Source organism: Vulpes lagopus, chromosome 6, assembly GCF_018345385.1.
Source record: "Vulpes lagopus strain Blue_001 chromosome 6, ASM1834538v1, whole genome shotgun sequence".
NCBI classification, from domain to species: domain Eukaryota; kingdom Metazoa; phylum Chordata; class Mammalia; order Carnivora; family Canidae; genus Vulpes; species Vulpes lagopus.
In genome coordinates this window covers 19,873,918-19,887,876 of record NC_054829.1, presented here as the reverse complement: position 1 = coordinate 19,887,876, position 13,959 = coordinate 19,873,918, and the positions used below count along the sequence as shown (strand labels likewise).

The window sequence follows — 13,959 nt, the reverse complement described above, 5'->3', positions numbered from 1 at the left end:
AAGAAATCACTCACTGCCTCCATACCCTAGAAATATTTCTATTGTACTTTTCACGCTAAGTCTACCTTCTCTACTCAAGTATGGACTTCTTCAAGGCAGAGACTATGCCTTAATTCAGGAGCTAACAAAATGACTAACAATTTATCAGTATTTAGTACCAATTCCAAAGAAGAGAAGGGAAAACAAACTGTTGATTTCTACCATAAATGTTTCTCTGTGAGGATGCTACTGACATTTTGAGCAGACAATTCTTTATTATTCAGGGTAGTGCCACAGGAAGTGTACAGAAAATACAACATTCCTGGCTGGAGCCTACTAAATGCCAAAGATGCCCACTTTAAGACAAGCAAACATGGCCCTATACATTTCCAACTGCTGGGGGGTGGCGGTAGGGAGCAGAAGAGAAAGGGGTATTGGGAGTAGTCCACTGAGAATCCACATTTACCAAATACAAAATACTGTCCTTAATAACATGAAAAATACAAATAAAGGTACCGTACAAATACTAAGCATTAAACTTATATCAAAATAATATAAGGTTCAAATTCACTAAATGTTTTATTTATCAATCATTCTATTTTTTTGAATATCAGCTATTTAAAATAATGCAACACTGTTTTCAGCAACAGATCAATACCACTGACAACAATCAAGAATACTGAATTGTCACATATTTATTGATTTTGGTTAAGAAATAGCAGAACTCGGGGGCAGCCCAGGTGGCTCAGCGGTTTAGCACCGCCATCAGCCCAGGGCCTGGTCCTGGAGACCCGGGATTGAGTCCTGAATCAGGCTCCCTGCGTGGAACCTGCTTCTCCCTCTGCCTTATCTCTGCCTCTCTCTCTGTGTCTCGTGAATAAATAAATAAAATCTTAAAAAAAAGAAAGAAATAGCAGAACACGGCTAAAATCTTAAAAAAAAAAAAAAAAAAAAAAAAAAAGAAAAAATAGCAGAACTCGGCACCTGTGTGGCTCAGTGATTGAGACCCTGCCTTTGGCTCAGGGCATGATCCTGGAATCAAGTCCTGCATCAGGCTCCCTTCATGTCTCTGCCTCTCTCTCTGTGTCTCTCACGAATTAATAAATAAAATCTTAAAAAATAAATAAAAGGAAATGGCAGAACTCTTTTTATTTTTATAATACTATTTTCCCTCCAACACAGTAAATATTATTTCTGGCAATCCTACTTCATCAATCTTTGCCTGGTCTCTGATACTAGACATGGAGAAAATTCATTTTCTGTTCTCCAAATGACTCTAATGTACATCTATATATCATATTAACAAGATTAATACTGTATTCTTAATGTGCATTTTGAGTACTTTACACATACAGACTCATTTTTACAAAATCCTATAACATCGACATTCTGCTGTTTATAGAAAATGAACCTGAAGAACAGTAAGTTAGGTAATTTATCCAAGACCACAAACTAATAGCAGGCAAAAGTGGGATACAATCCAGGCAGTCTGACTCCAGTATTCCAGTCAGGGAACCTGGACCCTGAGAGTGAAGACTGAATGTCCTTCAAATTCTGCACCCTAGGGATGCCTGGGTGGCCCAGCGGTTGAGCGCCTGCCAGGGCGTGATTCTGGAGACCTGGGATTGACTCCCACATCGGACTCCCTGCATGGAGCCTGCTTCCCTCTCTGCCTAGGTCTCTGCCTCTCTCTGTGTGTCTCTCAAATAAATAAAATATTAAAAAAAAAAATTATGCACGCTAGGCACCTCACTTGCCTCACCCAGCTTTTTAATCCCAGCTTTGATCTAAACTTTAATCTCTACACTATATTGCTGCTACCACAGCAGGCCTAGTCACAACTCTGGTACCTTTCTTTTTACTGGTAAGCATTACGTATGTCACCTGGAGACAGAAGGCCTGGGTTCAAATATCCACCATTTGGTAAGTGATCTTATCAAAGCATATTCCCCCTGAGTCTATTTTTTGATCTTTAAATTTGTGATTAAATCTACTATTTCCAGGGATCCCTGTGTGGCTCAGTGGTTTAGCGCCTGCCTTCGCCCAGGGCATGATCCTGGAGTCCTGGGATCGAGTCCCACATTGGGCTCCCTGCATGGAGCCTGCTCCTCCCTCTGCCTCTGTCTCTCATGAATGAATGAATGAATGAATGAATGAATGAACGAACGAACGAACGAATGAAGATCTACTATTTCCTGGCAGTTTTCCAGGCTAGAACTTTGAAGGATTCTACTTTCACAAAACATCTAGCTCCTGAATAAAATACAAGAAAACTGCATTTCTGACTCCCTTGAAATGGGAGTTGAGGTACACAGAATATATTTAGAATAGTGGTTCTCAGTCAGGAATGGTTTTGCCCCACACCAAGGGACACTTCGGCAAAGCATGGAGACATTTTTGGTTGTCAGAAATGAGGGGAGCTACTGGCATCTAGTGGGCAGAGGCCAGGTATGCTGTTAACATGAACAGAACAGCTCTCTACAACAAAGAATTAACAAATGACAATAGTGCCAAGGCTGAGAAACCTGATCTAGAGACCAATAAACTGAGTTTCAGATTGGTCTCCAATTGGGGAAATTCTTCTCACATTATTTTATTGAGAAGAGAGGCCATGTTTTCTATCTCCCATAGTATCTGCTGTTTAGATATGGGTAGGTCTGATAGTACAGAAATGAGGACAATTTTATCGTTGACTTTGAAGAGGATTTCTAGACTGCCATTCCCACCTATAATCACTCACCAATCCAAAACACAATTTACATTCAAATACAGATTAAAGACTATTAAGACTATGTTTTATGTGTTTTTTCTATCTCCCATAGTATATACATTAAGGAAGGCCCCATAGTGTTTCAAGGGATAACCTCAGAAAACTGGGTTGACTTGGGTTGACTTTTTTTAATTGCCTCTCTTCCAGCATTATCTAGCTAAACTTCAAATTACATGCAGTCATTACTCATCTTAATTCATCATCTAATTCATCACTGTATCCTTCACAGCAGTGGGGAAGTTTTTGATAAAGGTAGTGAAACAGCCAAAAAGAGGGAAGGGACTAGAGCTAATGACAAAGTCCCTTATAAACCGTAAAATACAAAATCAATGTTAGTTTCTGTTAGCAAGAATGTCTAAACCTGTGGAGTCTGATACAATATCTACCAGCCACACATGGTGATTTAAGTTGGAATTAATTATAATTAAAAATTCAGTTACTCAGTTCCATTAACTGTTTTTCAAGTGCTAAATAACCACATGTCGCCAGTGGCTACTATATTGAACAGCACAGATACAGAACATTTTTATCACCACAGATAGGGCACATTCTGGAAATTCTAATGAGATCCTGAAGAAATTTACTACAGAGAATTAAAATAACACAAACCCAATTCAGTTTAAGTTTATTTTTAAATCCAGTTACAGGGGATCCCTGGGTGGTTCAGTTGGTTTAGCGCCTGCCTTCGGCCCAGGGCGTGACCCTGGAGCTCCAGGGATCCAGTCCTGTATCAGGCTCCCTGCATGGAGTCTGCTTCTCCCTCCGCCTGTGTCCCTGCTTCTCTCTCTGTGTCTCTCATGAATAAATAAATAAAATCTTAAAAATAAATAAATAAATAAATAAATAAATAAATAAATAAATAAATAAATCCAGTTACAATCCACAATAGAAGAGTATGTCCCATTTGAAAAACAGCAAAGATATTAAACTACTTTGTTCTGTTAGATTCTGGAACCACGTTTATCATTAACTAATTATTAAATATTTACCGAATACCAGCCACATATGTGAGGCACTGTGATAGAAGTTAGGGATTCAAAGTTGAATAATTCATAATTTTTGTCATTAAATAAATCAACGTATAAAACATAATCTTCATATATTATATACTACACTATACATATCACACTAACAAATATTTGAAAAGTCAAATGTAATAAAAATACAGGTAGGGGATCCCTGGGTGGCGCAGCGGTTTGGCGCCTGCCTTTGGCCCAGAGCGCGATCCTGGAGACCTGGGATCGAATCCCACGTCGGGCTCCCAGTGCATGGAGCCTGCTTCTCCCTCTGCCTGTGTCTCTGCCTCCCTCTCTCTCTCTGTGTGACTATCATAAATAAATAAAAAAATTAAAAAAAAAAAATACAGGTAGATCTATTTATTTTATTTTATTTTTTTAGATTTTTATTTATTTATTCACAAGAGAGAGAGAGAGAGAGAGAGAGAGAGGCAGAGACACAGGCAGAGGGAAAACCAGGCTCCATGCAGGGAGTCGGATGCAGGACTTGATCCCAAGACCGCAGGATCATGCCCTGGGCGGAAGGCAAGATGCTCACCACCCAGGCATCCCTGGAGCTGATTTTCTACATTTAAAAATGTTGCATCTTCCACATAAGGTCAAAGCACTTCTAGGACAATCATTGTATGAGCGTAACATGAACTGCAAAGTATTTGTTCCATATAACACAAAGGAATCTTATTCTCTCTTCTGATTCACATCCTGAGACACTTTATGCTGTTTGAGAAGTTTATATTGCTATTCTTCCAACTCACGCCTCAAAAGTTGGCACTATTTCACTTGTATTTTTGGATGCCTACTCTTCACTTTTAATAACCATTACACTTCTCTCAAGGTAAATTAAAACTTCCTCAACTCACTTAAATATATTTTTCCTTCCTCAGACAGATTTTTCTTAACTCTACATAAGTTATCCACAGATGTCTAAACACTCTAAGATACATTTCATCACCATAATAAAGGTGACGCTTACTTTATTTAAAATAAGTTGCTAAAAAAAAAAAAAAATAAGTTGCTAAGCTGAAGCCTCCTTATCTCCATTGAAGAGATAAATTAATAACAAATGTTCTTAGCATTAACTGTGATTACATATTTGTACACAGTCCTCAAGGAACTCAATACTCAATTTCTAAGCCAGCAGTTCTAAAACTTAAGTTTCAGGATACTTTAGCACTTTCAAAAATTACTGAGGACCTTAAAGAGCTTTTATGAAATTCTAAATAAATTGGAGTTTACTAATTCATTTAAAAACAGCCAAGTATCCATCACATGTTAACATATATAACACAAACAGCCTAAAGGAAAAATAGCTGGATTCTATCTGCTCCTACATCCACCTTGCCATTTTGGTTGAAGTATATGAAGAAAATCTTTCTTCTCACAGCTAAGCAGTTGGGAAAAGAAAAAGTATTTTCAGTGATGGTTTCTTAAAAGTTAGCTACAATGTGGAATCTGAAACCAAACACCAATGAACTCTGAGATTAAAATCCATTAATTTATCTTCCACTTTGAAGGAATTTTTCAACATCCTGCATTGGTCATTTGAAAAAATATAAGTTCAGTGAATTATGCAGTATCCCAAGTATTAACACATTTCATTAAAGAGGATCAGATAATCCCATTTCTTAATATTAACAGTGATCTCATCTTGATCCTTCAGGCAACATCTTTTTAATATTCACTGCGTCGAAATGAGAAGCATACATAAAACACTGTGCGTATGGAACAGGTATCTCAAGGAAAAGCCCTTGCGCATTTGAGTAGCAAGTTTAACAGACCACTTTTCACAGAACACAACTTTTACTGAAAATAGGACAAATTATGATTATTCAGACTTGGGCATTTGGCCAGCCTCATGGACCTCCTAAAAAAGTCTGTGGAGAAACCTCAGGACTCCACAGACCTTATTTTGAGAACCACTGTTCTGAGCAGTAAGGCAAAAATATTCCATGATTTCATGAGTCATTACAACACCAAGAAAACATGAATGCTAAATAAAAATATCTAATTATTTCTGTTTAAATTCAAAGAAATCCAAGAGACCAAAAACTAGCTCCCAAAGTAAAATATATAATAAACCCAATATTTGGCTCACATTAAAAAAAAAAAAATCAGACTTGTGAACATGAAATTCTTTTATCAGGCACTTATTTTATCTCCAACATAAATACTTTTTAGAATACAGGCACATTAAGACCATAAAAAAAGGGGGGAAAAAAAACAAACTATAGGTAGGTCAAATAATTAGACTATAAATATACAATGTTAAGGGTCCATTAGTAATAGTGATTGCTATTGCCAGGCACTGTGCTTAAGTACTTTATATAGCTATTATATTTAATCCTCAAAACAACCTATAAGGTAAGTCCAACCAATTCCCATATCACACATAAGGAACCTGAAATATAAAGAGTGTACCTAAGATCAGAGGAAGGATGGATGGCAGAGCTTTTCTAAAACTAGCATCCTTCACCTATCTATAAGAGTGCCTACTGCAGCAAAGCTGAATGTTCATCCCATGGAAAAATTATGGATCAGTCTCTGACTGAAGAGAGTATTTTAAGAAAAAAAAAAAATAAGCATGACTATTAAAAACAACAAAAAGAGGCCAACTCACGGTTTTTAGTTCCATCAGAACTTGTTCATCAACTCCATCATCCAAAAAGATGTCTCTCACATCATTAATAACATCTTCAATCACAGATCTGTATAATTTAGGCTTTAAAGGAAAAATAAAAAACTTGAAAAAGGTAATTTTTCACATATTCAAAACAAATTATATATAATACAACAACCATTTTTCCAACTATCCAAAACCTATTTTAGAAGATATAACTTTGAAGATAGGGCCATACTAACAAATATCATTTGCTCCAGTTAAGATGGATTATTCTATGACTGTATTTTAAAAGGAGTCTTAAGAACTACTTAATGTGATTTATATATAGGAGGTCCTCACACATATAAGGTCCGCACGATTTCTAGTTATAATTTCCTATGTTGTTATAATCAAAACACCTAATGTGATCCAATAAATAGCCTTATGGGTTGCCATGTCTAGTCCCTAGTATTCTTTCCTTTGACTCCTGTCACAACCTCCTTACTAAGCCTTATACTAGAGAACCTTATGTCCTACAGTCATTTGCCTGATAACATCTGCGATCTCATTTAAAAATCAGGTAATTTCGATTTTCTGTTAACCAGTCTGTGCCTTTAAGCTACACCATTTACACTGTTCATATACCCACAGTATCAGGTCTCAAAGCCCCATATGAACAAGGGACACTGATTTCTTACCCGGGATTTCTTTCCTTCAACTACTGCCCAGACAATGGCTATGAAATAGAAATCATGACAGCCTCAATGTTTATTTTTCTAATTATTATTACTATTATTACTACTATTTTGGGGGTATTACTTGGGAAGGCTTGGAGGGGAAGACTGCTTCTAGAAGGATGCTAGAAGAATAAAAAGAGAATAGATGTGAAAGCACTTGAAAAAGTATAAAGTATTTTTTAAAAATCACAAGTTACTGTCAATTTGCCCAACCCAGATCCTATTTTTAAAATGTTAAGAAGTTTGCATGTTCAGCATGATAAAACTAGAGTTACCCTGTAATAAATCCTATCCATTACCACACACGATTAAGGTTATCAGCCTTTTTCTTTTAAGGTTTGTCATTACTTGTGTTTATATATGCTGCTTAAAGTAAGAATTACTGGTTACCAATAAGGCCAGGGGTTTGCTCTCATAACCAAACCTCAAATAGAAATGTTTCATTAGCATCTCTATCAACAATATTGTTATCACAGGAGAGCTAAGAAAATGTGTTCTTGCACTGCCAAAACTACAAATAACGAGTTCCTCTGTATAACTTACCTCAACCATTAAAATTTGTCCCTTTTCAATACAATCAGAAAAACTATTTATATATGTGGGTCCTCACCTTTGATATTCCACTCACTACCCTGACTTTTTTTTAATCAAATCTGCCTCTTTAAACTTTAAATTATTCATGTGCAAAATTGTAAAACTCTGTACGGCCTCCTTATTTTAACATTCTGGTTCTATATATTAAGAAATTGTAACTGACTATAGGTATCACTTTATCTATGGTGATTTAACCACTGAATTACAAAAATAACATTCAAAAAGTGGTTGTAAGCCAATAATGATCTTTAAGGCACTATAAAGAGGTGGTGTAATTTTAAATTGTTACTATGAATCTTAAGTTGATGATACAAATTATTTTTTCAGCAAACTGGTGTTTGGTGTTTTCTGAAGGCAATCACTCCTAAAAATCTTCAGCTTGGAGACCCAGACATTTACAGCTATAAAATTTGCGTTCTTCTGGCACTCCCTATTTAATGAATTTATCTTGTTTTATAAGATTCTGCTTATGTGCCTTAGTTAACCCACAACCTGACCATTTACCAGATTCATAAAAGCACTATAAAGGGAAATGTGTATTCTTTGCGAAGTACACACAGAGAATAATTTAGTTGAATTGTTCCTAAGTGGATATGCCCCCCAAAACTGATGTTTGTTTTTAAATACCTATTTTTTTTTTAAGATATTATTTATTTATTCATGAGAGAGAGAGAGAGAGAGGCAGAGACACAGGCAGAGCTAGAGAAGCAGGCTCCATGCAGGGAGCCCGACAGGGGCCTCGATCCTGGGACTCCAGAATCATGCCCTGGGCCAAAGGCAGGCACTTAATCACTGAGCCACCCAGGGATCCCCCAAAACTGACGTTTTTAAAAGCATGGGGGTATGCGGGTACTATCTGAAATAAGCAATTTCCAAGCTATTATTTAAAATGCTAAATCTTATTTGAGTCAAAATGTTTGCCTTTTACAAAATACAAAGTAATTTAGGTTTTTCTTGGCTTTCAAAACACAGGTATTCCAAGCTTAAAAACAGGTAAATTAAAGAGCCATTAAAGAGCCACTATCTCATGATTAATTAGGAGGTTCCTTTCCAAAGTATTAGTCCCCCCCCCGGGGGGGGGGGGAGGCAGAATACTGGAAAAATAAACCACATTAACTTCTATCTTGAATGTTAATATCCAATGAAATCAAAAGACAACGTCAACTTCGAATTTTAGTATTTTAAAAATCCAGTTTGCACTAAGCCTCCCCTCTCATTACTCAACAATTTCCCTACATACAATAGATGCACTGTGGACATTAAGGTCCCACGTTGAAGCTTTAGGCACTTTACTCTCTCTTCAAAAAGCTTTGTGTCTAACATTACAGAAAAAAACAATGGCATACAGGAGCTTTATTTCTAACACATTTTCTGAATACTCGATGAACGAAACACTATCAGAGTCAAGTACCCTGCAGCTCAGAGTTAATGCAGGAAGCGGTGTTTTTGTTGTTGTTGTTGTTGTTTTAAATGCCCAACAATAACGCATTTCCCAATACAAAAATGACCATAGACCTCTGAGCTACAATTCTCTTTAAAAGCAAAGATAAAAATATAAGAAGGGACAGCAATTCTCCGCTTCCCCCCCCCCTCCAACAAAGGCAGGAAACCCTAGCTGCTGCGTCAAAGCAAAAAAAAAAACTTGGGGGCCCCCCCCCGAAAGCGGCCCGGTCGGGCGCGAAATCCCGGTGGCAGCTGAAGGGCCCAGAAATAAACGGGCGCCCGGCACGCTCCTGCCTCTCGCCTCGGGAGCACGCACCTCCCAGCCCCGCGCTCAGCAGCTCTCACTATTTAAAGCCGGATCTAGTGTTTAAATGGAGAGGCGGTGACGTAGGCCTGAAAAGCACCTTCCCATCCTGGCAGAGTCTATATTAGAGAGCGGCAATGGCTCTATATAAACAGGGCAGCCAAAGGGAGGAGGACCACAAGGCTCAGGGACTCAAAAGCAGGGTAAGCGGCCGCAGCCATGATGGATCGACCCGGGTCGCCAACGGTACGGGGTCGGGCGGCCGCGGGCTCGTCTGCGGCGTTTGGGACCGGGCAAAAAACAAAAACAGAAAAACAAAAAACAAAAAACAAAAACGTGTTTTTACGGTCAGAATAAACCTAAGAGTGGGGTGGACTAGTGATCGCATTGGCGTTGGTGACGGACAAGGTTGTTTTTATGTGACTGCTTTTTGCAAACCTACGTGATCGCAAGTAACCAAAAAGGGACAAACGGGGGGGGGGGGGGGGGACGTAGGCAAATTTCAAGGCGAAAGCAGGGGCGCTGTGACCACTGTAGGCTTTTTTGTTTGTTTGTTTGTTTGTTTGCTTTGGTGCTTTTGCTAGTGGAAGGTACGATGGGGGTGTTGCTTCCCCTTCGCCATTTTACCGATTCGGAAGGAACCGAGATAAGTGCTTTTCAACCTTCGTCCTTTTCTTTCTTTTTTTTTTTTTTTTTAAGAAATATAAAATGGCCTCAGTGAAGGCTCCCTCTAGTAAGCACAACCGCCAGAAACATCCCAAGGAACCCCCAAAGTAGCCGTTCGCCCTCCACTGCACTCAAGTGGGCCACACGGCGGGTCTTGGGGACTCGCCCGATTCCCCAGACGCGGGTTTCGTTTGTGGAGGCTGCTCGGGGTGCCCCGGTCGAGCCGGCGCGGCCGGGCCCCCGGGGGGGCGCAGCGGGGGGAAGCGGAGGCTGCCCGCCCGCCCGCCCGCCCTCCCGGCGGCCGGGGTCTGCGGCCGGAGCCGCGCGCTCGCCCCGGCCCAACGGCCTGCGCGGCCCCGACCGCCCCGCGGCGGCCCCAGGCCCCGCCGGCGCCCCCGCCCTCCTCCCGCCGCCGCCGCCGCCGCCGCCGCCAGCCCGAGGCGCCCTCCCCCCGCCCCCCCGCGCCCGCCGCCCCGGCCCGCTCCGCCCGAGGCGGGAAGCGGCGGCGGCGGCGGCCGCGCGGGCGGCTGAGGAGAGTAGAGGCCGGGAGTCGCCGCCGTCCCCGCCCCCGCCCGGCCCGGCCGTTGCTGCCGCCCGGACGAAGCCCCCGCCGGCCGCCAAACCACGTCCTTACCACGGTGTTTGTATTTGCCGAGTTCGCCATTTCCACACACAACACAAACAAGAGGGGGGGCAACCCCGAGAAAACAAGATTAAAAACAAAAAGAAAAAAAAAAAAAAAAAAAAAAAACCAAAACACCCGGAGGGTGGCCCAAGCCACCGCAAGATTGGGGGTAAAAATTTCAAACAAAATCGAATCCTGAAAGAGTAGAAGGGGAGCGGTGAGAGGAGGAGGAGGAGGAGGAGGAAGAGGAGGAGGGGGGCAGTCCTCCCCGAGCTAAAAAACCTCGAGAATCGCCCTTAAAAAAAAAAAAAAAAAAGCCACGACCCTTCTGGGGTCCGGGGGGGCGTTGCCCGCTCCCCACCCCGCGCCAAGGAGGGAAACCACCACCGGTCGCCGCTCCCCGCGCCGCCGCTGCCGCCACCGGCTGCAGCTCCAGCCGTCCGGTCCGCCCGCTTCTCCCCTTTATATAGTGAGCCAACGAGCTGCGCGAGCCGCCGCCGCCGCCGCTGCCGCCGAGAGACAGGGCGGAGGGGGAGGGAGGGGCGGAAAGGGCGGGGGCAGAGGTGGGCGGGGCTGAGCGCGAGACACCGCGAGAGCCGCGTGCGCAGGCGCGCCGGGGCGGAGGCCGCCGCGGGCCGCGTCGTCACGCGCAGCGGAGGGTGCTGGGCTGGCGGAGCGCGGGGACTGGGGTAGTCGAGTCGTCCGGCCGGCTCCCCAAGTCTCGCGTGATCACCTGGTTGCCACCCAGGCGGAAGTGCCCCACAGCTGTTTTGGGCTGAGGGGCTTGCAAAGTATCGCTGGACAAAGCATGAGTTGTGTTGACCCTCTAGTCCAAAGCTACCTGGCAACCAACGCTTGTCAGGTGTTTCTGCGTCTCCCTGCGCTTGGAGAAGCGAGGAAATACAGAAGGGGCGCTGGCGGCTGCCTCGTTAGCAATGGCTGCGGAGGCGGACCGGTCACGTGGCCCCGCTTCCGGCCCCCGGAGCGCTCGGACTCCGGGCAGAGTTTAAATGCGGAGTCATCTCGGGGCGTGAGCTCGTCGTGGACTCGGAGCTCAGAGGCGCCCGTTCCTCTCGCGAAGGCTGGGCCCTTCGCCGGCAAGCTCGTGTGCGTGTTCTTAAACGGGGAAAGCTGATTTGAGCCCGCTGCTAACACATTTCCGAATTAATGACCCCTGAACCGGCTGAGTCGTTTCCACCGGTACAGCTCAAAGGCTCTGGGCTTGTTTCCCCAAGGTTCGGCCCCTTACTAGCGTGCTAGTACTCTACGTGGCTTAGAACAGTGGTGGGAATGCCGAAAGGAAAAAGAAAAAGAAAAAAACAACCTACATATCACCGGATTATGACAGCACGATAACGTCCCCCCTCGATTTTTAAATACGGCCGAAATTCTGTGACCGCATGGCCTGCGCCTCGGACTGGCAGGAAATCCCTCCGTCGGGCCCCCCCTCTCGCGGCCTCGCTGCCAGAGCGAGCGGAGACAGCCCACGTGCGGGAGTAGGAGCCAGGAGGCGCCTGACCTGCGCTGCTCACGCAGATCCGGGAGTGCCCCGCTCCGAAGGCACAGCTCACCGTACCTGATTCTCCTGTCCCCAGGACCTTGGAGAGACGTGGACTGTAGTCCGGGCAAGTGAAGGAGCGGGTCCTCCTCGTAAAGCAAAACGAAATGTCAAAGTTCGTATGCCACCGAAAGTATATTTGGGGAAATAATCAAAGGCGATGTACGAGACAGAGAAAGCTGCAACCTGCCAGGACCTGCAGGAAGAAATTAGGGCAGAAGCCGTTAACACTCAGAAAATGGGAAGTTGTCGGTATGTTTGTGACGGGCGTAAAGAATATCCATTAATTTTGAGATGTCTCTTTTAGCACACCCTGATCCTATATTCTTGCCTCAACAGTCTCGTTTCAGTTCCCTTGCACAGCAGCCTGCGTGAGGGCACTTAAACAAACAAAAAATCATCGTGTTTTTGATACATAGAAATAGGGTTCCACCAACATTCGTAATTTATTTGATATTCAGGTGACCAACAGCTCAAAAAGTTACACTAAACAGTACCGATACTGGCAAATATCACCACTTTCTAGGAGGTGTTCTTTTTTTTACCTTTTTATGTATAGGTACTACCAAGTATTTGCTCTTGGAATCCCTTGTCTTCCACCTCACTTTCTTCCCTAGCCACTTGATATTCTTAACTAAATGTTTTGCCCTCAATTAAGATGGAGACCACTGCATATAAAACATGGGTTAGAATCTATGAGATTTGGGGATTCCCAGGTGGCTCAGCGGTTTAGCGCCTGCCTTCAGCCCAGGGTGTGATCCTGGAGTCTCAGGATCGAGTCCCATGTCGGGCTCCCTGCATGGAGCCTGCTTCTCCCTCTGCCTCTCTCTGTCTCTCATGAATGAATGAATGAATGAAATCTTAAAAAAAAAAAAAAAAAGAATCTATGAGATTTATTCTCCATGGATTTATTCCCAAGGAGATTAGTGACAGTTATGCTCTGATTGAATCTGACCTAAGAAGTAACAAATTATAATTATAAGATTAAAAAGACAGACAACCCAGACCTTCATACTTCCTGGAGGCTCTGAGATGGCCTTTTTTTTCTTTTACACACTTTTCATTGCAACAATGCTGAAGCACTTGACTAATGTTGACCCAGTTATCTTCCCTTCTCCCTCCAGTGTGGCTGGCTTCTAAGTAACCACCATGGATTCCATTCCAACTTAACTGTTATCGCGTCGTCATTTACTTGCAATATGCCCTCAGTCACTATGTATGTGTGCCAGCCAGTTTAGTTTCAGAGACATTTCCTGATCTTGCACCAAAATAGTAGGTCTGATTAATTTGGAGGCTACAGGGCAGCGGTTTAGCACCATCTTCAGTCCAGGGTGTGATCCTGGAGACCTGGGATAGAGTCCCAGGTTGGGCTCCCTGCATGGAGCCTGCTTCTCCCTCTGCCTGTGTCTTTGCCTCACTCTCTCTGTGTTTCTCATGAATAAATAAATAAAATCTTAAAAAAAAAAATTGGAGGCTACAGCTGTTTAACTCACAAAACTGGAAATCTGTGAATAGAAAGCTCCTCCCATGTAAGGATAGATATAGCATTATATTTAAATTCTTTCTAACTGAACTTTTTCTTGGAGGAGGGAAGCTTAAATAACTTTTGTAACTATAGAAATTCTTTGTACCATGTATGGTACAAGGATTTTCAGTTTGTGAAGTCAT

The 13,959-nt window shown here is 42.8% G+C and overlaps 1 protein-coding gene across 2 annotated transcripts in view; it reads right to left on the bottom strand.

Annotated features, from left to right (window-relative positions):
* GTF2A1 (general transcription factor IIA subunit 1) overlaps positions 1 to 12,407 on the bottom strand; it is a 46,717-nt gene extending 34,310 nt beyond the window's left edge. Inside the window, exons 1-2 of one of the 2 annotated variants that reach the window (XM_041759207.1) lie at positions 12,310 to 12,407; positions 6,383 to 6,484 (exon numbers count right to left, since the gene is read on the bottom strand). In XM_041759207.1, the coding sequence (XP_041615141.1) occupies positions 6,383 to 6,397 (15 nt within the window). In that variant the 5' untranslated portion in view covers positions 6,398 to 6,484; positions 12,310 to 12,407. Of the gene's footprint in view, positions 1 to 6,382; positions 6,485 to 10,742; positions 11,257 to 12,309 lie in introns of those variants that run through there. The other variant, XM_041759206.1, reaches the window with a different exon arrangement.
* Between the last annotated feature and the right edge of the window lie 1,552 nt (positions 12,408 to 13,959).